The 24,439-nt window shown below is 34.7% G+C and overlaps 1 protein-coding gene across 2 annotated transcripts; it reads left to right on the top strand.

The window, feature by feature from the left end:
- Window positions 1-1,035: 1,035 nt before the first annotated feature.
- On the top strand, window positions 1,036-24,439 carry LOC111509043 (arf-GAP with dual PH domain-containing protein 1). 2 transcript variants are annotated; one of them, XM_023164715.2, is made up of 6 exons: window positions 1,036-1,217; window positions 2,694-2,919; window positions 6,456-6,713; window positions 11,596-11,924; window positions 16,380-16,571; window positions 19,720-24,439. In XM_023164715.2, the coding sequence occupies exons 1-6, from the start codon at window positions 1,136-1,138 to the stop codon at window positions 19,782-19,784; spliced, it is 1,152 nt and encodes a 383-aa protein (XP_023020483.1). In that variant the 5' UTR covers window positions 1,036-1,135; the 3' UTR covers window positions 19,785-24,439. The 2 variants fall into 2 exon arrangements, with proteins under 2 accessions (XP_023020483.1, XP_074036857.1); XM_074180756.1 differs by having other exon boundaries at window positions 1,042-1,084.

Below are 24,439 nucleotides of genomic sequence, written 5' to 3'. Positions count from 1 at the left end.
AGAAAACATGCACTAAAGTTGAGCTATTGTCAATTAAAACTTGAGCACAGAAGAGTGAATCATTTATTTCTTCTGTGGATTAAGATTAGAGGATGATAGGAACGAGGCTATGGCATTGAGGTTTTGTAGTCATAATGAAAAAGGATATAATTCAATGAAACCGGATAAAGAGAGTGTTATGCAAAATAAAAATTTCATTTTCACTGAGCAGCATAGGTATCATGGCCATCTTAATGATGTGGTGATCATTCACCACCAAGGCTTTTTAGTGGTTAATACAAGGTCAAAAAGTAATTGGTGTCTTTGTACAGTCTCTTTCTTGGCAGTCCATCCATTCCAGTGCTCCTGCTTGAGACGCTGATAAAATTCACCATAACGCGCTTGAGGTAGACAAGTAACTGTGACATTTCTTCTGTGCCGTAAGTTTATCTGCCTTCTTGTTGCCCATGATTCGTGTACGACTGGAAATTCCCAAAGAATCAAAAGCCCTACCACTTTCAATAACGCTCAATAAATTCCGTTTCGCTTGCTTAGACAAATAGTCCAGTTTGGCAGAAATGTTTGTAGGTACTTAGTATTGTGGACAAAGCACTTTTCTAATCGCTGAAGCTTTGGTCACATCCGATTCTTTGATTAGTTCAACGACGTTTACTTCAATGAACAATTGTAAGAGGTTGTTCTTTAAATATACCCTGATCGAAACGTATAAAACCCTCAAGCCTGTCAAAGTCATAACAGTTGAAACTCCAATGCCAGTTTAAACGAAACTTATAAAACTGACCTTTAGAGTTTTTTTTGTTTAATGCCGATACCGGAATAACCATTTTGTCTTCCACTCTCAATTAATACGTTGTCACTTTTCATTCCGCCTTTATTTATAGAATTTTAGAATAGTTAAAGAATTGGAATGTTATTGAGGCGTTTTTTGTTCATGTAGTTCTGATTATTCTACCGATTCCGATTGAACAAAAAAACGCCTTTGAAGTTAAATACATTTCATTCAGAATTCCGGCAACACCGCTTATTGATGCCGTTGATCCTTGATGATTAATGAAATAATAAATCATGAAACGTCAAATGAATGGTGTGTGTTTGTTGTGGTGAAATGAGATAAAATATAATTTTGTGTTAAAAAATGGTAGACCGTAATGAAAAATTCTTAAACGAAATATTGAAGTACCCCGGCAACAGCGTTTGCGTTGATTGTGGAGCCAAAAGTAAGAAATGATTACATTTTACGACCTATTCAAGGCATGACTCCCATGCCACGGAAAGGAAGTAAACAAATGCTTACGCTCTACAAGCTGTAGTTTAGTTGTAAATTTGGTGTATGAATTGTAGTTAGAAAATCAATGAATAAAAGTAAAGAAATGAATGATTAGGTGTATAATGATCTATGTCCTCTAGTAATATTACCTTGTTTTAAAAACTATTAGAAATCGTTGGTAATTTTCAGGGGACGGTTTTTAAATCATTCTGAAGTGAAAACGTTTTTGATATTTTCTAGAAACCTTAACTTGATTTAGTAAATGTTGGAGAAAAACGGTATATTTTTTCAATTTAAAAATAAGAGGAGTTGTGAAAATGGTTGGATTTTACTTGTTGGAGACCCTATCATGTGTAAATTGAAAGGGGGGTATTTTTAAGAGAGATTAATTTTTGGGAATCGCTATCATGCGATTCCATCTTGATACTTATATAAAACATCTGAAATGTTTCTATTTCTTAATAGTACAGAAAGTGGGATAGAAAGTGAAGAAAGATCAAACTGGTTTGGTTTCTCTAAGCTGTAAAATGATTCAGTAGAGTCTTAAGTAGAGCAGAGTACTTTATTTGATAATTTTACATACTATTTGGTTTCTCTAACTTAGCTGTGAAACGATTTAGTAGTTTCTTAAGTAAAGTTCTTCATTTCACATAGTATATTCATGGCAAGTTACGAATACAGAAATTTTTGTTCGAGTTACAAAGATAAAATTATCTACTAAAAAAAAAGTAAAGAGTGTAGGTTAATTAAAAGTATAATATAGAATCAATAAACTGAGGAATTAATGAGGTCTTTCACAAGTTAAAGACCCTGACCCATCAATATATTCCTCGATGTTATAAAAACAGTGTTGGAGAAGACACTTATCATCATTAGATTTAAATTTTGCAAGCCTTCAGAGACGAGTGAAGATGATTATACAATTGTAAGTTTAGTGAATTTCTCTTACTGATTGTTGATTTATGTCTGAGCAGGTTCAAAAAACTTATGAATCCTGTTCCATATGCATGATTGTCAACAGTGTCTCACAACAACTCTTTTATGAACATTAAATTATATAAAAAACACATTTCCCTATTCAGTTTGTACTCCCAAACAAAGCACAACATAGTATAGGAAACAGGAAACATTTCACATACATGGAACACTATCCCAATGGTGGATATCCGACCTTGATATCTTATTTCCTCTAAAAGTTCATTTATGTAGAGAAGAAAAAGGACGGGATCTAAGGTTGTTCCTTGAGGTACTCCCCATTTTACACATCGGAGTTTATCGAAGTCCTGACAAATAGATTCCTTTCTCCTAGAGACCAATGCAGACCAATAAACAATGCAGGCTAATAAACAATGTAACAGCAAATAATCGATTATTCTATTGCTACCAAGTAACCGTTCAATAAAATAAAATAAATATTTATTCTCAGATCCAGAATGGGCCTCGTACAACATTGGAATTTTTATATGCACTCGCTGCTCAGGGGTTCACCGCAGCATGGGGGTTCACATCAGCAAAGTCAAGCACCTGAAACTTGATAGATGGGAGGATTCTCAAGTGAAGAGGATGAAGGAGGTGGGAAACACCAAAGCCAAACTGAAGTACGAAGAAAGAGTACCTCCTTGCTACAGAAGGCCCAGGGAACACGATCCGCAGTGAGTTGGCACATAACAGTTAAGCTGAAGAGTTTGTAGGCTAACAGAAATTTTTTTTTGATGAAATTTCGTTTTAATATTCAGTGTAGTTGCCTTTGAGGGCGATTATAGCTGTCATAGAATTTTTTGATACCATTTCTATAGTACGACTTGTCTTCAGCCTCATCGGCGCTAAATTTCTTACCAGCGAGCATTCTCTTGAGGTCTGAAAACAGGAAAAAGTCGGTGGGAACAGATCTGGAGAATATGGTGGATGCCGAAGCAATTCGAAACTCAATTCGTGCAATTTTGCCAATGTTTTGACTAATTTGTGACAACATTGTCTTGATAAAACAGCACTTTCTGTTTCTTCAAATGGGGCAGTTTCTCCACGATTTCGGCCTTCAAATGCTATAGAATAACACTATTCAATAGTCGCTGTTAATGGTTTTGGTTGATATGTTCAACATGTTCCTTTGATATCTTTAGAGCCTCACCTATCTCAATCAACTTCACTCTGCAGTCATCCAAAATTATTTTGTGGACTTTTTTGGTGTTCTCAATAGTTGATTTTCCTGGTGCAAAGTCCGAATAAGGTTTATCAAGCCGACCCTCGGCTTCAACAATATTTTTTTTCAAAAAACAATGCTTTAATAACCCACTAAATTTCTTGTATCCATTTTCTTCAAACTACAAAAGTTGCTTCACTCAAAATATTGTAGGTTAACTGAAAATGATATGGATTCAATACTATTAGCGCCATCTGTGCGTTAGTCTAAGAACTTTTCAGCTCATCTAGTAAATCTATCCAAGATGGATAAAAATCTAGGTGTAATAAGTTGAGATAAGATAATATTTATTAACCAATCGTGAAATACTAAGTGTACTACGTAGTAAGTAAAGCTAAATATGGAAATGGAAACAAAATAAGGAAAATAAGTTGAATGAGCATCACGGTTATTGATCATAGTCTAAAATACAGGGTGTAACTAAATAAGTGTAAAACATTTGAGGAGGTGATTCCTCATCGAAAAAAAAATAGGATCTTTCATATAAAGAAATTTCATTGGAGCATCCCTTGTTAAGATACAGCCCCTTAAAGGGGGTACATAAAATTTGTATAGCAATTTTTTTCACAAGCACTAAAAGAGTTACAATATTGAAATTAACCTGACGTTTTGTACTACCAGACACTTAGCCAGTAATTTATTTGGTTTATCCCATGGTTGTAAGGGGTGGAAAACGCAACCCCTAAAATGTATTTCCAATGTAACTTTTTGTCTTATTATTTGTTTACCATTTAAAAATTTATTTCCGATAGCCTGTTTCATTCTAAACAAAAAATGTCTCTTGGGTTTTTTGCCCAAAATAAACCAGTTCGCAGCAAAAAATTATTTTAGGAACAACTACAGAGATACATCGTCATAAATGCGAAAATACGAAACTAATCTATCTAGTAGGTCGCAGTTAGCGATGGTGACAATTAAATTGGTGTGTCAGTTTGTGAATTTTCGAAATTGAAATAATACTAATTGTGTGTTGTTGTTCTGTTCTTAATTTTTTACTTTAATAATTCACTTGTTATTAAAATGGCATACACAAATGAGGAAATGGCTGATAAGCATGACGTTTACGGTCTGTCGCAGGGGAATGGGTTAGAAGCTTCTAGAAGATATGCGGAAATGTATCCTCAACGGCAGCATCCTTCACATAGAATATTTGCTCGACTTCATCAACGATTACGAGAATATGCGGTTCATTCGACAAAAGAACGCAGGATTGTGGCCGCCATCAAAAAGTACGAACACCACAGCTTGAGGAAGCAGTACTTAATTTGATTGAAGAACAAACTACTACCAGTACCAGAAAGATTGCTTTCCAGCTAAATGTTGATCATATGACGGTATTTCGAATTTTAAAGGAACAACTCTTATACCTTTACCATCTGCAACGAGTACAAGCACTGTTACCGCGAGACTTTCCGAACCGTCTTGCAATTGAATGCTGGAAATGATTAGAAGAAATTGTGACTTTCTGAAGACGATAGAATTCACAGACGAATGTAGTTTTTCTCGGGTCAATATTATTAATTTTCATAATTACCACATATGGGCTGATGAAAACCCTCATGCTATTGTCAAAACTAACCATCAAGAAGAGTTTTCTCCTAACGTGTGGCTCGGAGTTATTGGGGATGATTTAATTGAGCCTCATTTTCTACCTCCTCGATTAAATGGTGAGGCATACGTTCAATTTTTAAGAGAAGTGCATCCAGTACTGCTGGAAGAAGTTCCTTTGGGCGTCAGATGGAATATGTTTTTTATGCATGATGGGGCTCCCGCCTATTTTAGTCAAGTAGCACGTCAGCATTCAACTGAAACATATGCAAATCAGTGGATAGGTCGAGGAGGACCACAGAACTGGCCCGCTCGATCCCCGGATCTCAATCCTCTGGATTTCTCTATTTGGGGCCATTTACAGCATTTGGTTTATCATACTCCTGTTCGCGATGTAGAGGACTTAAGAAAAACTGCATCATCGATACGTGCAGGGTAACCAGAGAGACTCCAGGAATATTTGAGCGAATACGTGGCTCAATGCGCCGACGTCTAGACGCATGCGTAATGTCTGAAGGTAGACATATTGAACATTTACTATAATTTCTACATGTTGTGTGTTTTGTTATTAATAAATTAGTTTTGTTTATTACCCTTCAATCGTTTAATGCAGGTACTAACTACAAAATAACAATAAATCCAGTTCGCATTTATGACGATGTATCTTTGTAGTTGTTCGTAAAATAATTTTTTGCTGCGAATTTGTTTATTTTGGGCAAAAAACCCAAGAGACATTTTTTGTTTAGAATGAAACAGGCTATCGGAAATAAATGTTTAAATGATAAACAGCTAATAAGACAAAAAGTTACATTGGAAATAAATTTTAGGGGTTGCGTTTTCCACCCCTTACAACCATGGGGTAAACCAAATAAATTACTGGCTAAGTGTCTTTTTGGTAGTATAAAACGTCAGGTTAATTTCAATATTGTAACTTTTTCAGTGCTTGTGAAAAAAATTGTTATACAAATTTTATGTACCCCCTTTAAGGGGCTGTATCTTAACAAGGGATGCTCCAATGAAGTTTCTTTATATGAAAGATCCTATATTTTTTTCGATGAGGAATCACCTCCTTAAATGTTTCACACTTATTCAGTTACACCCTGTATATGAACATATGATTTTATTCACAACAATTGAATGAAGTTTAAAAATATCCAGACATAAATATACTTAAAATTAGTTATCGTTCCTTGGAGTATTGAAAACAAAGAAAATTAGCAAGCAATATGTGTACTCTAAATCGACTGATTTGATTTTGATTTTTTTCGTTCAAATGCTTTAGTTAATGAGAATGCTGGTGTTGCATGTGCTTGTTAATAGATGGCGGTTTATCCATCAGTACAAGGGCAATCCGGGGCCTATGTCCAGGGTGGCAAGTTCCACCATGATGAATTATTCTGATTATCTTCTTACATCGTCTATCAAAAACGATTTTTGCAGGGTTCTAATAGAACAGTGGATTCGCGCCAAATACCAAAGAGAGGAGTTCTGCCATCCGGAACGGCAGGTCTATACGAGCGGAAACATGCAAGGTTTTCTGATGAAGAGAGGCAAGGAGGATAGTAAATACCAAGCGAGGAAGTTTGTTCTTTCCGAATCCGAAGATACACTTAAGTATTTCGTCAGAGAGAATAAGGAGCCCAAAGCCATCCTTCGGATATCTGAGCTGAATGTCGTTTTCGCCCCCGAGAAAATAGGGTATGTAGATTTCCTTTCAACAGTCTTATTAATTTGGCTCTGCCACTTTTGGAAAAATTACAAGCAATTGGATTTCGTGGAACTACATTCAATTTAATGGAAAGTTATTTGCAGAATAGAAATCAACAAGTTAAAATTAATGATGAATACAGTGACAAAAAATATTCATTCGTGGAACTCCTCAAGGTTCTGGTTTGGGTCCGATATTATTCAATATTTACATCAATGTTTTATTTTATATGCAAACTGAAGTGAAAATTCATTCAAACTTTTACAGATGATATGGTGATTTCATATACCGCTAATAGCTGGTATAATTTAAAAGTAAGTGTGGAAGCAGACTTCAAAATTATCAAGAAATAGTTTGATAGTATTTTATTTAAGAAAATTTTTATAAAAAACCAAATATTTGACTTTCAGTTGTTGCCAAAATTTTTCACCAAAACTATGTTCACTCAAAATTAGTGAGAGTATCGAAATCTTTGAGGCTGACTGCATTGAGTACTTATCATAATGATTGACAAATATTTGAGACGGGATAATCAAATCAATCTATTGATTAATAATATATTAAACGAAATAAAATAAAAACAACATTAAAAATTAATTGGCGCTCCGGGGCGACTTCATTGATTCCAGTGGCGCATTTGCTTTTTCAGCTGCAGGAAAACCCGAAAAACCTGCAGCACCACATCAGCCTGAAGATCTTGATCTAACAATATCCTCTCTCTTATAAAACAAAATGTATCAAAACAATTATTTGCTGAAAAAAAGTAAGGATCCCCGTGCCAAAATTAAAATATAAAAAAAAATCTTGAGTATATACCATCTGAATTTATTTATTTTGTTCTTGACTAAACTTTAACTTATCCAAAGATACTTTCTATGATAAAAAATATGATTTTTCAAGTGAACATCTCTTCAAAATTAGTAAAAAATGGATATATGTCAATTATATTATCATAATCTTTTGATTTATATTCATAAAAATATATCAAACGTTCAATATAATAAGAATTATACTAGAAATAAATCAACATATTCTTAAAATAAACAGAGTGAAGAAAACGATATCTCAAAAAATTACATGTATATAAAAATTACGTATATATAATTCCTTATATATTTTGATAGGCTGCCTCATTATATAAAAATTTCCAATATTTTTTTTCATATAAAAATAAAATTAAAGGATGGAGAATAGGGACTTCACGAAAAACAAGTCATCTCCAATTCAATAAATTCATGATATACATTTTTTCATTGAATACAATTCTGAATAATTTTATTTAATTCATATATTGTTATTAAGCACATATTCTAAATGTATGTATTCATTTCTTTTTTTTCTTCACATATGTTCATACACATCTCACATAACTGAGATTTTATTTATAAAGTTATAAAGTTCAGTTTATTCAAAAGTTTGTTTATTATTTCCTATGTATATATTATAAAATGTCATATGAATAAACTTATATTATTATTATTATGTAGGACCCAAAATGTTAGTGATGTCTTAGATAATAGTGGTTAAGTACATGTGATATATTATACTGATTTTGCTAAAGCATTTGATCGACTTGATCACATGATCCTTCTACAAAAACTCCACCAATTTGGTTTTCACAATTTAGCAGTACTTTTCATTAAATGCTACTTACTTCAACGCAAACAGTTTGTATCTTATAACGGCTATGATTCTTTTTATTACAATCCTTCATCTGGAGTACCTCAGGGGTCGAATCTTGGACCTCTTCGACTCTTATTATTTATTAATGACCTCAGTAGTTATGTCGATTGTAATAAGGTATTTTTTGCAGATCATTTAAAAATATATTTGCCTGTCGAAACTATCGAAAACTGTAATACATTGCAGGCCAAATCCGGCCCGCGGGCCAAATCCGGCCCGTCAGTGTCATCAATCCGGCCCGCGACAGCCAAATATTACCTAATTGTTGTTACTATTGCTGTGATAAGTTGAAGAAGAAAACACAGAATGATAATTACTCGGTTTTATTTACTTGCAAGGTGAAACTTAACGACAGAAATGATGACAAATAAAACTTAACTTAAGTATCTAAGTTTAAGCATATTAATAACTAACAAGTAATTGAAATGAATCACAGTAAAACAAAAACACTAATGAGATTTATGTAATTGTGATTTTCCACCGACAATACTTTGTAGTTGTGGATCAATTTTACTTGTACCAATTATCAAAAGAGATTTAAGATGCTCATCGGTTAATTGAGATCTGTAAACATTCTTTGTGTACTTCATCTTGGAAAACGTTTTCTCACACAAGTAAGTAGTAACAAAACAGAAAACAACCCACGAGCAAATTTATGCAAATTATTAAGTTGTTCCAGTGAAAGACTGGTATAAAATTCCAACAAAGATGAATTTTGATATTTGTTCTTAAGCATATCACTGCACCGTAAATCAATAATTTCCATTTGGACTTCCGGAGCCAGGGTTTCAATGTCAGAATCAAAAGGATTTTGAAAAAGCTTAATTTCATTCGCAATGACATCAAAATCTGAAAAACGAGTATCAAAATTTATCTTCAGAGCACTCAAAGTTTCGATTGCTATGGTTTCATTACAAATTAAACATAGCGCCTTATTACTGGACTCAATCACAAAATACTGAAAGTTCCATTTTTCTTGGAACGTTCTGCATTCACTGTCGATTTTTCGCTTCTTTTCCATACTAACAAATCACACATGAAAACAATAAGTCATTTCAAAATACTTTTATTGACGGGTGTTACTTTATTTCACAATAGACAGTTTCGCTTCCTTCGCCTTTCCTACGCAGACCAACTCGCAGTTGCGCCCCTAGCCTTTTTATATGCAATTATTGCTGCCATCTCGAGGTGATCGGAATACACTAGCTAGAACCAGAACTTTCTCGAACCAACGCGGTAATTCCAAATATTTAATTACGCCTAATGCCACCTAGCGGGTAGCTGAAAAAGATAGTACATAGTACCACTACTCGCCACTAGATGTCGTTAAGTATCACAATACACAATAATAATTTAAATGCAAAAAAAGCGTAAGTTTGCTTACGTCACGCACTTTGCGACTATCCTAGTCTAGAAATATAGTTAAGGGCGGAAATTGACCCTTGGAACAAACTGAAAAAATCATTATGGCCCGAAGGCTTCAAAGTTTGGAGACCCCTGCCCTAGAATATATTGTTTACACTGTATACCAGTATTTCATGGAGAATTTTTAATTTTCTTCTATAGTTTTTTAAATTTTATTTTATTATATTACTAGCAGACCCGGCCACGCGTTGCTGTGGCTAAGGTTTTTGTTATATTACATTGTAGTAAACTATTTAAGAGGAACGGTAGGAGAACATCAGTCACGGGGATCACCATGCTTTTTTACTAGATGCCATTTTTAAAAAAAATATGGCGACCTCCATGACAGATTTTCTACTACCGTTATCCCTTAGTACAATGAAATTATTATTTACGAACGAAGACGGAAACGTTAAAGCTGGTATAAAAATCCACTGGATTGGAATATGAAGGGGAAGGACTTTAAACATGATTGATTTAAATTTTCGTACAGTTGATATTAAGCAAAAATCAATACAAAAGAATTGATTTTAAAATTTATTATTATTTTTATTCAATTTTGTAACAAATGTAACAAAGTTGTTAGTAAATAACATGTGACACTTAAACTTATGAACGAGGTTGGTAGGGCATATAGTCTTAAATCTTTAACAATAATATTTATTACTTTGAATTATAAAGACTTTTAATTTCAATTTAATTTAGCACTAATCGTTGCACAATATTTTTGGTTAACCTGTCTTTAGAACACAATTGACGGTTTTCCTACACGTGAACATGCAACATATAGTTGCCCATGAGAAAAACATGTATTTTCCATATCTAAACCACAAATGGACATTGTTTGACCTTGAGACTTATTTATAGGCATGGCAAAAGCTAAACGAATTGGCAACTGTAGCCTTCTGAAGGGTATAGTAGAATCTGACGGTATCATTGAAACACGTGGCAACAGGACCACTTTTCCTTTGAACTTCCCAGTTAAAATGGTTGCTTCAAGAATATTTCCGGTCATCTCGATTGAAGTGGATTCAAATTACGTAGGAGAATAATAGGGGAACCAATATTTAATCGAAGATTATGTGGTGGCATTCCAGGTACATCTAGTGAATTTAAAAATTCAATTGGAAAATTTACACTTTCATTTTCATCAATAACAGTATCGATTGATTTAAAAGACATCAGATCGCCTGGTAACAACTGTTGTATCTGGAAGGTAATTTCGTCAACATCGTAGCTTGTATGACACGTTTGTAGGTTTAACATAGCAGCGCCATCTATTGATTACTTACTCAATCCAGTCAACAGATACTGCCATCTGTTAAAATCGTTTGGAGTTAACAGATAATCGTCAATGTCAAATAATAGACAAATAATTTGCAATAGTTTGCGACTATAAATTAAGATGTAAGCTATCCTATCTTTCAAGTTGGATCAAACTGTATACGGTGTGCAAATTTGATTAAAATCGGTTGAGTAGTTTAGGAGTCCATCGCGGACAAACAACGTGATACGTAATTTATATATATATATATATATATATATTAAGAAGATAAGATAATTTTGTTATTCATTTTCTCAAATTGTAACTTTGTAATTATAAGCACCTATATTACTTTTTTTAACATACTTAGTTAACCCTTTAAATGGTTTTTAACTGTTGGTTAATAAAGGCTATTATTATCATTATTATTATAGGACTACAAATACTCTGTGAAGTAGATGAACATATCTATCTACCTATTCAGAATTCTATATTCATTTGTCTTACGGTAACGAATCCAGGTACCCGAACTCGCTGCAGCTGACGTTCCTGAAGGACGGTACCACCCGCCACATCTACGTCTACCACGAGGAGGGCGAGATCATCACCAACTGGTACATGGCGGTGCGGTGCGCTAAGCTGCACCGCCTCCAGGTGGCGTACCCATCAGCGAGCGAGTGCGACCTCGTCAACTTCCTGACGGAGGACTTCGCCAAGGAGGGGTGGCTCTGGAAGACGGGTCCGCGGCTCAGCGACGGCTTCAAGAAGCGCTGGTTCACGCTGGATAACAGGAAGCTGATGTATCACGACGAGCCGTTGGACGCCTACCCCAAGGGCGAGATATTTTTAGGTAATGATCATGTATTTATTGTGTTTTGAAATTCAATTATTTACAGAGTGTGAGTTTATCAACTCATTTGCAGATAATACCTTATTGGCCTGTACTGGAGTAAATTTAGAAGAAACTGTTGGCAGAATGAATAAAGTTCTAGAGAAAGTAGAAAAATGTGTGAAAACCAATAAAATCAAAACTAAACGTTAAAAAAACAAAAGCAATGATAATTACTACTAAATTCAAATATAATCAAATAAATACAAACAACATAAATAAAAAAATTGAAGATGAACGTATAGAAATAGTAACATCAGTGAAGTATTTGGGATTTCAACTTGATAATTGCTCATCATTCGACGACCACTTTAAATATATTGAAAAAAAGATTGCAAAAAAATTATATTTTTTCTCAAGAATCTCCAATAACTTATCAACAGATACAAAAATTACGGTATATAAATCAATAATCCAACCACATTTTGACTACTGTGCATCTATTTTATTCTCTTTTGATTTGAACAAAGTGCAACAAATACAAAAAATACAAAATCGAGGAATGAGAATAATTTTAAAATGTAATAGGTATACACCAATTTCTACCATGCTATCTGCTATACAATGGCTCTCAGTATCCAAAAGATTATTCTATTGTTCCATGGTTTTCATTTATAAAATAAAATAATAAGGACATTCATCACCATTCTACTAGGCAAAACACTCATTCATATAAATAAAACAAATATAAGAAATAGTATGAGCAGTTTATTTTTTAAAGGTTTTCTCCAATTCAATGATTTGCCTGATTCAATTAAATCAATTAAATTTCAAGAGCGAACTGTTAAAATATATTCATGATGGATATTGAGAAATTCCTTTTTGATCAGTTCAAATTATGAATGTATACCTCGTGACTCACGGTCGATGGTAGGTTAGACGTTTCTGGAAAACGCAAAGCATGATTTTTCTGAAAATTTCACCTCTCACATTTCCTCACCTGTTCTATCGATCTAAAATATTTTCAGCATTGCGGCGTTGCCACTTCCATCAAAAAGTCCTAGCAACTTTATATTTTTAAATGGAACACCCCGTATATTAATACATTTTTAGAATCGCTCTGGCATTTCAACACTTTTTTGTTATAATGTCCTATAACTATCTCTATCTGTGCTCGAGATAAAAAATAAATTGTGCTAAATATGGTCCAAAACATAGCCTTAATGGAAATTAAGTACATCGGTACTCTCAATTCATGAAAAGTTGATATTTTGATGATAGTTTGGACAAACTCGAAATATTCAAATAACACCAAGAAATCTACTCCATATCATACAGGGCGTGCTCAAATTACTATTATTTCCATTGTGCATAAAAGTAGTCAAAAGTTCATTTTTAAAATGAAACCCCCTGTATATTACTCGGTAAATTGAAAGATGGTGAAAAATGCTTCAAGATGATATATCATGTCCCTATACCTAAATCGTCAAGTTTTCTCAATAAAGTCGCTTCTTCTAGAAACATTTTTTTTTAGAATTTGGATTTAGGTAGCAGTGGAATTATCAAGCTTATAGTAGTTCGGTTACTTTTATAAGTAATTTACAAAGAGTTATCGACGGTGTTTCGAATCATCTTCCAAAATGAATGCAAATATCGATTATTCAAACGAAGTTCTTATGAAATTATTTATTATACACATGAAGAAAGTGATCAAATCATTGTCGGAACGTGTAAAAAATTCAACCAAATGTATCCTGAATTATCACCAATGAACGAGAGGAAGTTTGTAAGGTTACAAAATAATTTCCTTAACTATGGCTCAAAGTTTCCAGGGAACAACTGTACCAAAAATCAGTCATTTCTAGGTAAAAAGTAAGATTTTTTGAGCTAAAACATGTTAAAGTACAGACAATAGCAGAATAGGATGATTCAAAATAACAAAATTGTAAACAAAATATCACATTTTCACAATAAATGCTGAAAATGTTGTCCATTACATTCTAAACACTTTAAAAGGTTTTTTTGTACACGACTTGTGGTTGCTTTTTCAATTTCCTGAGGATCCAGATCTTCAATACTCCGCACTATTCGCCGTCGCAATTCTTAGGCACTGGAGTACTGTATACCCTTTTTTTTAAAACACCCCATTAAAAAAGTCAAGTGGCGTGAGATCGGGTGATTTCGGTGGCCAATCCCACGGCCCTAAACGCCTAAACCAACGATCGTCGAAGAGTTCGTCAAGTTTCCTGGAAACTTCCTGGGTGGAATGAGCTGGCGCTCCTTCCAGTTGAAACCACGAATTCCTATATTCCTTAATATTTGGAGATATCTCTCTGCATTCAGTGTGTCTTCATAAATAAAAAAGCTAATTTTATTGTTCTTCAAAATACAGGAAACATTCAGGTCAAATTTTTCTTGAAAACCCATTTCTTTTGTAACATGAGGTTTATGATCAGCCCAAAAATGTTTATTCCTTCTATTGAAAATACGATCCCTCGTAAATTTTGATTCGTCGCTCCAAATTATTTTTGACAAAAATTCCCGATCTTCTGTGTATGAATCAAAAGGGATTCACAAAAATGCTTCTACGTTCGAAGTCTTCTGCTTTTAGAGCTTGAACTTTGGTAAATTTATACGGATACATTCCGTGATTTTTCAAAATTCGTTGTACTGAAGCAAATCTTTTTCTGCACTGCGAATGGAAGCTTCTGGATATGCATAAAAATATGCCAAAACGTTAACAGTATTGTCCTCATTTGAAGTAACAGGTTTTGGTAATGTTGAAGGCGTTTTTAACATGGAGCCATAGTTAAGGAAATTATTTTGTAACCTTACAAACTTCCTCTCGTTCATTGGTGATAATTCAGGATACATTTGGTTGAATTTTTTACACGTTCTGACAATGATTTGATCACTTTGTGCATGTGTATAATAAATAATTTCATAAGAACTTCGTTTGAATAATCGATATTTGCATTCATTTTGGAAGATGATTCGAAACACCGTCGATAACTCTTTGTAAATTACTTATAAAAGTAACCGAACTGCTATAAGCTTGATAATTCCACTGCTACCTAAATCCAAATTCTAAAAAAAATAATGTTTCTAGAAGAAGCGACTTGAAGCATTTTTCACCATCTTTCAATTTACCGAGTAATATACAGGGGGTTTCATTTGAAAAAATGAACTTTTGACTACTTTTATGCACAATGGAAATAATAGTAATTTTAGCAAGCCCTGTATGATATGGAGTCGATTTCTTGGTGTTATTTGAATATTTCGAGTATGTCCAAACTATCATCAAAATATAAACTTTTCATGAATTGAGAGTACTGATGTACTTAATTTCAAATAAGACTTTGTTTTGGACCATATTTAGCACAACTTATTTTTTATCTCGAAAACAGATAGAGATAGGTATAGGACATTATTAACAAAAAAGTATTAAAATACTAGAGCGATTCTAAAAATGTATTAATATACGGGGTGTCCCATTTAAAAAAATAAAGTTGCTAGGACTTTTTGATAGAAGTGGCAACGCCGCAATGCTGAAAATATTTTAGATCGATATAACAGGTAAGGAAATGTGAGAGGTGAAATTTTCAGAAAAATCATGCTTTGCGTTTTCCAGAAACGTCTAACCTACCATCGACCGTGAGTCACGCTGCATAAAGCTGTAATATTTATATAAATTTTGTTGATTATATTATATTTTAACTTAGCTAACCTGTATATTAGGGTATCCTAATTCAATAAATAAATTAAAAAAAAGAATTACACTCAAAAGGATCAGGTACCTTTAAAAGGTGAAAAAATATGTTACAAACAAACTGACAGGTTTGAAATTTGCTGAAACTTATTGAACTCAGTTGCCCGTTCAGGAAAACTCACCTGGAAAGCTCACTTGGAGAAAGTTTTACACAGAGCCAGACTTTCTCTATGAACATTTCGAATGATTTGTGATAAACTTAGGGTTTAGGTCCCAAAAAAATCAATTGGATTTATGTGATGATTGTCAGACCAATGATCACTTATGGTGCAATTGCTTGGTGGCCGAAGGCTTTATAGAAAACGGCCCAAACGAAGCTCTCTGGCTTACAGAGACTGGCTTATCTGGCCATCTGTGGCTTCATCAGTACCACACCTTCAGCGGTAATGTTGATCCTTCTAGATCTACCTCCTCTCCACATTTATCTGGAGAGAGAGGCTAGATGGACTGCATGTAGACTTGTGCACGTTGCCAATTGCATAAATCAATTTAATGCAGAGTGCAACAGATTGTTGGTTGACAATATTATGTAGGGAATATTATGTAGCAGGTAAAGTACTAAGTAAGAAAAGGATGCCTCGGAAAATGAAAAACGATGGACAGGAATATAAAAATCTAGTAACTAAGTTTCTGTAAACCAGATTTGGGTTTTCCTGTTCATCTCTAAATTAGTGTTTTATTCTATTAATCATGGTAATGTTTTTCAGGTCATTTGCTGGACGGTTACTCTGTGAGGATAGGAGTAACGGTAGGCGTGAAAGATCAGGGTTTCTCTTTCTCTCTCACTACGCCGGAGAGGATTTATAACCTGTCTGCGCAGAGCGAGCACGACCGGGATCACTGGATTGACGTGATACAGAGGGTGCTCGAGAGACCTCTCACACCGCAAGATTCTGCAAGTAAGTTTTTATTGCTGGAACAGAAATATGTTGGGGTCTTGAAATTGAAAAGTTGGGCAAATAACTGAACAACAATTTTAATGGTCTAATGCAGGGGTCTCCAAACTACGGCCCGCGGGCCAAAACCGGCCAGCCAGTGTCATCAATCCGGCCCGCGACAGTCAATGATATACTGTCATCAATCTGGTCCGCCAATGATTAACTAATTGTTGTTACTATTGCTGTGATAAGTTGAAGAAGAAAACACAGAATGATAATTACTCGGTTTTATTTACTTGCAGGGTAAAACTTAACGACAGAAATGATGACAAAGAAAACTTAACTTAAGTATCTAAGTTTAAGCATATTAATAACTAACAAATAATTGAAATGAATCACAGTAAAACAAAAACACTAATGAGATTTATGTAATTGTGATTTTCCACCGACAATACTTTGTAGTTGTGGATCAATTTTACTTGTACCAATTATCAAAAGAGATTTAAGATGCTCATCGGTTAATTGAGATCTGTAAACATTCTTTGTGTACTTCATCTTGGAAAACGTTTTCTTACACTAGTAAGTAGTATCAAAAACAGAAAACAACCCACGAGCAAATTTATGTAAATCATCAAATTGTTCCAGTGGAAAACTCTTATAAAATTCCAACAAAGATGAATTTTGATATTTGTTCTTAAGCATATCACTGCACCGTAAATCAATAATTTCCATTTGGACTTCCGGAGCCAGGGTTTCAATGTCAGAATCAAAAGGATTTTGAAAAAGCTTAATTTCATTCACAATGACATCAAAATCTGAAAAACGAGTATGCAGTTAACAACTGATATGACTGGTTTTAGAACTTCAGACATATCCAATCATTTTCCGCACAAGGACTGTTGATGAATGATACAATGTAAGACTAATGGTTTTGAACCACCATCATTTTCTACAGCCTTTGACACAAGTGCAACCACTCTTTTATTTTTACCATACATATTTTTGCTTCCATCAGTTGTTATAGATTTCAAATTTCTCCATCTAAGGTTCTTTTTATTAATGGCACTTTCAACTCCCATAAAAATATCTGCTCCAGTTGTCGTGCCGTGAATACTATCAATATCAAGAAGTTCTTCTTACACTTCATAGCTTTTATCTACTCCGCGAATGAAAATCAACACCTGAGCAGTATCTGACACATCTGTTGACTCATCCAATGCTAGAGAAAACCACTCATGATGTCCATTTTTGTCAGACAGTTGAGATGATATATTTTCTGCGATGTCTTGCACCCTCCGAGCCACGATGTTTGCTGACAAACTAACACTTTTAAATAAATTTACCTTTTCGGGGTATATTTCTTCGGCTACTGCAATCAAGCATTCTTTTAACATTTCTTCATCGGTGAATGGTTTGCCACGTTTTCCGATTTCAAGAGCCACACGAAAGCTGGCGCGAGTTGCAAACTCTTGTTCAGTATTCGCTTTGGTAAACAAAGATTGTTGCGATTTTAGTCCGCGTTTCAAAGCTTCAAATTTTTCCTTCCGCAAACTTCCTGTATACTTGGAGTAACTTTGAAGATGTTTCGATTCATAGTGTCGTTTAATGTTATAGTCTTTGAGAACAGCTATGGTTTCATTACAAATTAAACATAGCGCCTTATTACTGGACTCAATCACAAAATACTGAAAGTTCCAGTTTTCTTGAAACGTTCGGCATTCACTGTCGATTTTTCGCTTCTACTCCATACTAACAAATCATACATAAAAACAATAAGTCAAATCAAAATACTTTTATTGACGGGTGTTACTTTATTTCACAATAGACAGTTTCGCTTCCTTCGCCTTTCCTACGTAGACTAACTCGTAGTTGCGCCGCTAGCCTTTTTATATGCAATTATCACTGCCATCCCGAGGTGATTGGAACTAGAACTTTCTCGAATCAACGCGGTAATTCCAAATATTCAATTACGCCTAATGCCACCTAGCGGGTAGCTGAAAAAGATAGTACACGGTACCACTACTCGCCACTAGATGTCGTTAAGTGTCACAATACACAATAATAATTGAAATGCAAAAAAGCGTAAGTTTGCTTAGGTCACGCACTTTGCGACTATCCTAGTCTAGAAATATAGTTAAGGGCAGAAATTGGCCCTTGGAACAAAGTGAAAAAATCATTATGGCCCGAAGGCTTCAAAGTTTGGAGACCCCTGGTCTAATGCGTTATTCTACTTTGAAGGAGACAAAATAGAGGTTAATGAATAAGAAAAGACAGAAACTTTCCCAAAAAATTAATCACTCCTAAAAATATAACCCCTTCAATTTAAATATTGAAATATTGAAACATTGAAAAAAATGAAAATTCACCTCATTTTTTTAACAGACCTCGTATTCAAGCCATATTTTTGCTAAGTAAAGGGCACAGAGAAGATTGGGGGGCGTTGAAGCGGTTTAGGGGGGCGTTGGCTAATTTAAAAATGTTTTTTGTTTTTAACACAAACTTTACCTCTCCTTTACGCTCAACGTGCGTTTCTTTGTGTAACGCCATCTAGGGGACTAGACAGTAACTATTTCCTGTCCGATACTTGTCAAACTGTACAATAGATGGCGGTAGCTTCAATGCGAAACGAGAAGTTTCGCATTGAAGCTTACCGCTTCGATGCGAAACTTCTCGCATTGCAGTGCAGTCAACAAGCGTTCTCTTTTGAAAACGGGTCTACAACTTTCTTGGTACCCCAGGTTGAATATCAATCTTATCAGTCGTTTTTGAGAGATGAAAACTCTAGAAAATTCCTTTGCACATCCCCAAGCCATTATGTTGAAACTGATGTGGGAGTATGCATTCGCAAAGTAAACATTTAGTAAACCAAACCTATCTAAACAATGTTTTAACTGTTTGATCGAATAATAAGCGGAATTGAGTTTACTGCACACTTTTTGTATGTGACTTCTCCAGGTGAGATTCTTATTTAAAATAGTTCCAAGAAAATCAACTTCTTTTGATATTTTTATGTCGTTCAAAGTGACTGCGGGGGGGCGCTAGAAAATAATTAATTCTCCAAGTGGGCGGTAGACAAAATAAGTTTGAGAACCTCTGGTGTAAACTCTCCACCTGTCTTATCACTCATTTCCAGCAAAAGAATAATCAAACACCGTTTTTTCTGTTCCAGTTTGCGGCAGGCTGCTGAGAAGAAGGACGAACACCAACTCGATGAACATATTCAGCCAGAGGTAGTGGCGTCGCATGAAAGCGTTCCGTGTATGTCTCTCGACCTAGTCTCGTCTTAATAATCGTTCGTCATTCACATATTACGCAGTCGGCTCAAAAATACTCAACGTACAGGTACAATGTGTCTCCTTTATATTCGATAGATGGTTCGCTTCCGTTCTAGACGGACCCACGACAAGTGGGAGTGAAATCCCTCGGAGGACTTGCAGTTCGTTTCGCTGGGGATGGAAAAATTGTATGAGGGCTAGCGAGAAAGTTCGCAACTACGGGGACTTTTGAACTATTTGGAACTTTCACTTTAATGTTTATTTGTCCGCGATTTTGAATTGCCTCAACTCAAAAACTGCCTGCAAATCCGCCAGGACCGTATTCGGGGTCAAAGTGTAACAGTGTTCAATTGTTTTAGTTCTCTCGAGGATTAGACTCGAAGAAAACTGCCAAAAAACCACCAGTTGTGGAACGTTTTCATAACCTCTCCATAAGTTTTACTTATTCTGGATCACTGAGCTAACAACTATCTCAATATTCTGACATTCTGCTTGCTGGTACTATTTATTGATATTGTCATTTAGAATGTGACAATAATCAGAGTCGTATCAAAGATTCAAGAATCTTATCTGATCACGAATCAACCTTTGAGTGTGTTGTTAACTTGGTATTTGGTTACTAAAGAATGAGTGCCAAGTGTTTACGCTTCTCAAAAAAAATTGAGGAAAAACATTTAAGGTGGCCGTGTAATGCAGTATAGTTTTTTTTTTTTCGAAAAACATTCAGGCTCGTCTACTATATCGTCAAGAATGCCATGAAGAATAATTCAGAAGACGAGCAGAGTTCAGCTGTTCTCTTTTACCGATGATTTAGTTTAGCTTCCCACCAAAAGATGGCGACACTGATCTATAGAAATAAAATTATATTCTAATGACTAGAACGGGCATATACTTGTACGAATGGATGTGGCAGCCACATTTCTTTGTGTCTTCCTCATAGCAGTAGAACATGTTTCTTTGATTTGGGAACCTTGAATGTGTAATAGTTAATTGAAAATAAAAGCATACATGCTTGGAGCATTTTTTCGCGTTCTAGACATTAGTATGTAGTTGTATTTTTATGGTCTAATCCCATTCGTAAATATGCTCGTAGGGAAATGATTTTTATCACAGTTGAAGTATTTTCGAAGATATATCGAAGCGACATTTTGGCTAGATATTTTAAACATAGCAGTCAGTTTTTGAGACAAACTTTAACACCCTGTATCTCAGAAAACGAAGCAAGTCATATAGCAAACTGTTATTAATTTTTCATGCATAATCACTCTCTGAAGTTTGTCATGCTTATTCACTAGCATTCTCATCATTGGCGCTGAATTTATTTCTAGCGAGCAGTCTCTTGAGGTTTGAGAACAGGAAAAAATCACTGGGGTCAGATCTGCAGAATATGGTGGACGCGGAATAAATTCGAAGCCCAATTCATGTATTTTTGCCGTCGATTTCATTGATGCCCTTTCTTTTAATAGTCGCTGTTGATGGTTTTTCCCTTGCCAGCCGACTGTTGCGTATTTGCACGTGCAGTCCACTCAGATGACCATCGTGATGGAGCCATGTTTTATTCATTGTCGCATATCGACGCATAAATACGATTTTTTATATGTTTCAAAGACTGTTCATATTCAATTTGTTGTTGTTTTCGGTCAATTGTGAGTTTGCGCGACACCCACTTCGAACAGAGCTTTTGCATACTGAAATATTCATGCACAATATGTTCAAGACATTCCTTTGATACCGTCAGAGCTTCAGCTATCTCGATCAACATCACTTTACAGTCATCCAAAAGTATTTTGTGGACTTTTTTGATGTTTTTGTCAGTAACAGCCTCTTTTGGGCGTCCACTGCATGCATTTCACTTCGTTTAAACATTGCAAACACACTTCTCAACTGTTGCTTTTTCTGGTACAGAGTATGAATAATACTTATCTAGCCAAGCCTTGGCTTCAAGAGTTTTTTTCCGCCAAAAAGCAATGCTTTATCAACACATAAAATTCCTTTTCATCCACTCAAAATGTTCTATCCCACAAACTAACAGTCCTACAGCTGTGACACGTGTCTTCTGAACGTCAGGGCTAGCTAAAAATCTTATGGAGTTGATACTAATAGCGCCATCTATGTGTTAGCAGATGGACTTTTTCGCCTATCTACTGCATAACAAATACTTACCTGTGCCTTACTTTGCAAAGGGTCTAATATAATATATTTGTGTCGTAAGATGAATCACTTGATATCGGTCAATAATTAAGACAACAATCGCTGATTAGCCTGAAATAATAATTCCTCTAATAAATTCATTCAGGCAGAGTCTGCGCCCCAAAAATATTCACAAGAATTTTCGGCTTACAGGTAACAGTACATGCTCAGTAGCTAGATGATATTTTTTAGATGAATTCATAACAGAAAATAGATGGTTTGAGAGTGGAGTTACCTGTAGTTTGACAGGCGCCTAATTTGACGGCCACCTTAAGGAAACAGATCCTGCTTAAAATTTGTTTCAATGCGCGTCGCGACACTAGCCAAAACAAAATTGTTACTGAAAGGTAGTTGGCCAATTGAACCCTGTTGAACCCTGAACCCTATTTTATAATATTTATATATTTGTGTATATTGTATATTATTTATGTGTATCGCTATTGTAAGTACTGGCATCGTAACACTGTTCTACTTGTTTATAATGTAGGAGGTGATGCTAGCTATTAAGAGAAATCAGTGCTACTACGAAAAGTTTTCATTTCTTACTGGATATCGCTTCGCTATATCCACAACAAAATGGTTTATTCAGTACAAACAAATGATAGTATTAGGTGCGGGAGCTGGCATCTTCCATTTCGCTACCGTCATAAAAGTTTGCTTGTGCGATATGTCGCTAGGTGGCGCACTAAGGGAGATTGAAATGAAAAAAATCAATGAGGAATATCTTTCTACCCAAAAAAAGAAATCGAGCTCGGTCCAACGGCATTCTCTGGCTGAAATGATGTAGAATACGGGAAGACTATGAAAGACTCATGAATTTGACCCTTTGACCTTCAATGGGGAATGTTCCTCAATTTGGGTTATTACAGCGAATGTGAGTTGAACAAAATAAAGTTGAGTTTAATTAATGAGTTTTTCAAATTCACTTCGAAAAGTATTCAAATTGATGTTTCAAATGTTGGGTTTTAATTTTTAAAGGGATTTGTTTCTAATTCACATTTTGGCAACAGCGCCCATATCAAGTTGAAATAATTTATACGTACCTAGATATTCTACTTGAAAAAAGAAAAATTATCTTTATAAATCAAAAATTAAGGCAAAATATAAATTATAGTTCAATATCACCTCCACAAGCCACATAAACAACAGTTGTTTTGTTATTCATTTATATAGAGTAAGATAGGTTAGGTGCACAACATGTCATATGTCACAGAATGTCTCGGAACTCGGAACATAAGTAAACAGAACAGCACGCCACTGAAATATGTCATCTTTGTTTGTCTCATACAGGTAACAGATTCATTGTTCTTTATTAGCTATAACCGATGTTGCTAAATGGTGAAATAGAAACGAATCCCTTTAAATGTTTAATGTATTATTTCATTCCTCTTTTTCAAGTATTTTAATAATTTTTTAAAGAAAAAGGTTGAAATAATAAGTTTAAATTGCGTTATTTTAGAGCTCTTCTATGAAAACTACTTGATTTTCGTCAGGAGGAACATTCCCCATTACTTGATAATATATAAATATACATGGTTTCCTAAAAATTTTTCAAAGTTGAAAATATAGAAAATTTTTTCTCATTTCGTTGATGCATAACTCCGATTTTTTTATAATAGTATATAAAAAAAGAATCCTCCGTGCCAATTTTGAGCCCCTAATATTGCAAATGAACGCCTCAAATTTTTTTTTAAGTTAAAAAAACAGTCGAATTTGTGAAAATTCATAGTTCTGTTGTTTTTCAATATTTTTCGACTACTCTTTTTTGGTTATCTCCTCTTCTTTTAAGAGAAAATAAAGGATATGAGAAAAAACTTCGCATCTTGGCAAATTTTCATGAGCGATGAGAAAAATTGAAGTTTGAACTTGAAGGTCAAGCAGTCAAAATTACAAGTCTCCTATAATTTTCCCTTATTCTATATAACTTCAGCCTGAGAATGCCGAAGGACTGAGATCGACATCTCCTTCAGTGTGGCGTTTGTATTTGTCTGAAATTGTGACCAACCGTTCGAGCAAAAAAACTGTATCCATACCTATTTACTAGTATACTGAAGTTTGTGAACCTTTGGTAGAGCGCCATCTTTGTGCAACCTCTAGTCTTGCCAATGACGTTTGACATCTGACAACACATGTCAAGAAACTAGGAAGGGATGTAATGCTATCAAAGGGACGACTTTTGTGTTCAAATTTTGATGTATTTGCATATCAGATAGACTGAAATGAGATGAAATGTCTGGATCTTCGAACCGGTACAAACTAGATGCGAATTTCCTAATTATAAGTTTTGCTTGCCTGTTTTTTTCATATGGATAGTATATGAAATGTTTTTCCTATGGCAAACGTTTTTCCTTGCAGCATTGATTGGTATTCCTGATGTATTTTATAGTTATTAATTCTGCTCAGCAATAAAGACTTTGTATCGGA

This window comes from Leptinotarsa decemlineata, unplaced genomic scaffold, assembly GCF_025532065.1.
Source record: "Leptinotarsa decemlineata unplaced genomic scaffold, Ldec_3_MD MMD2_P_RNA_scaffold_2, whole genome shotgun sequence".
Classification (NCBI taxonomy): Eukaryota; Metazoa; Arthropoda; class Insecta; order Coleoptera; family Chrysomelidae; genus Leptinotarsa; species Leptinotarsa decemlineata.
Note: the sequence above shows the minus strand (reverse complement) of the source record. Positions and strands in the feature narration are given on the sequence as shown.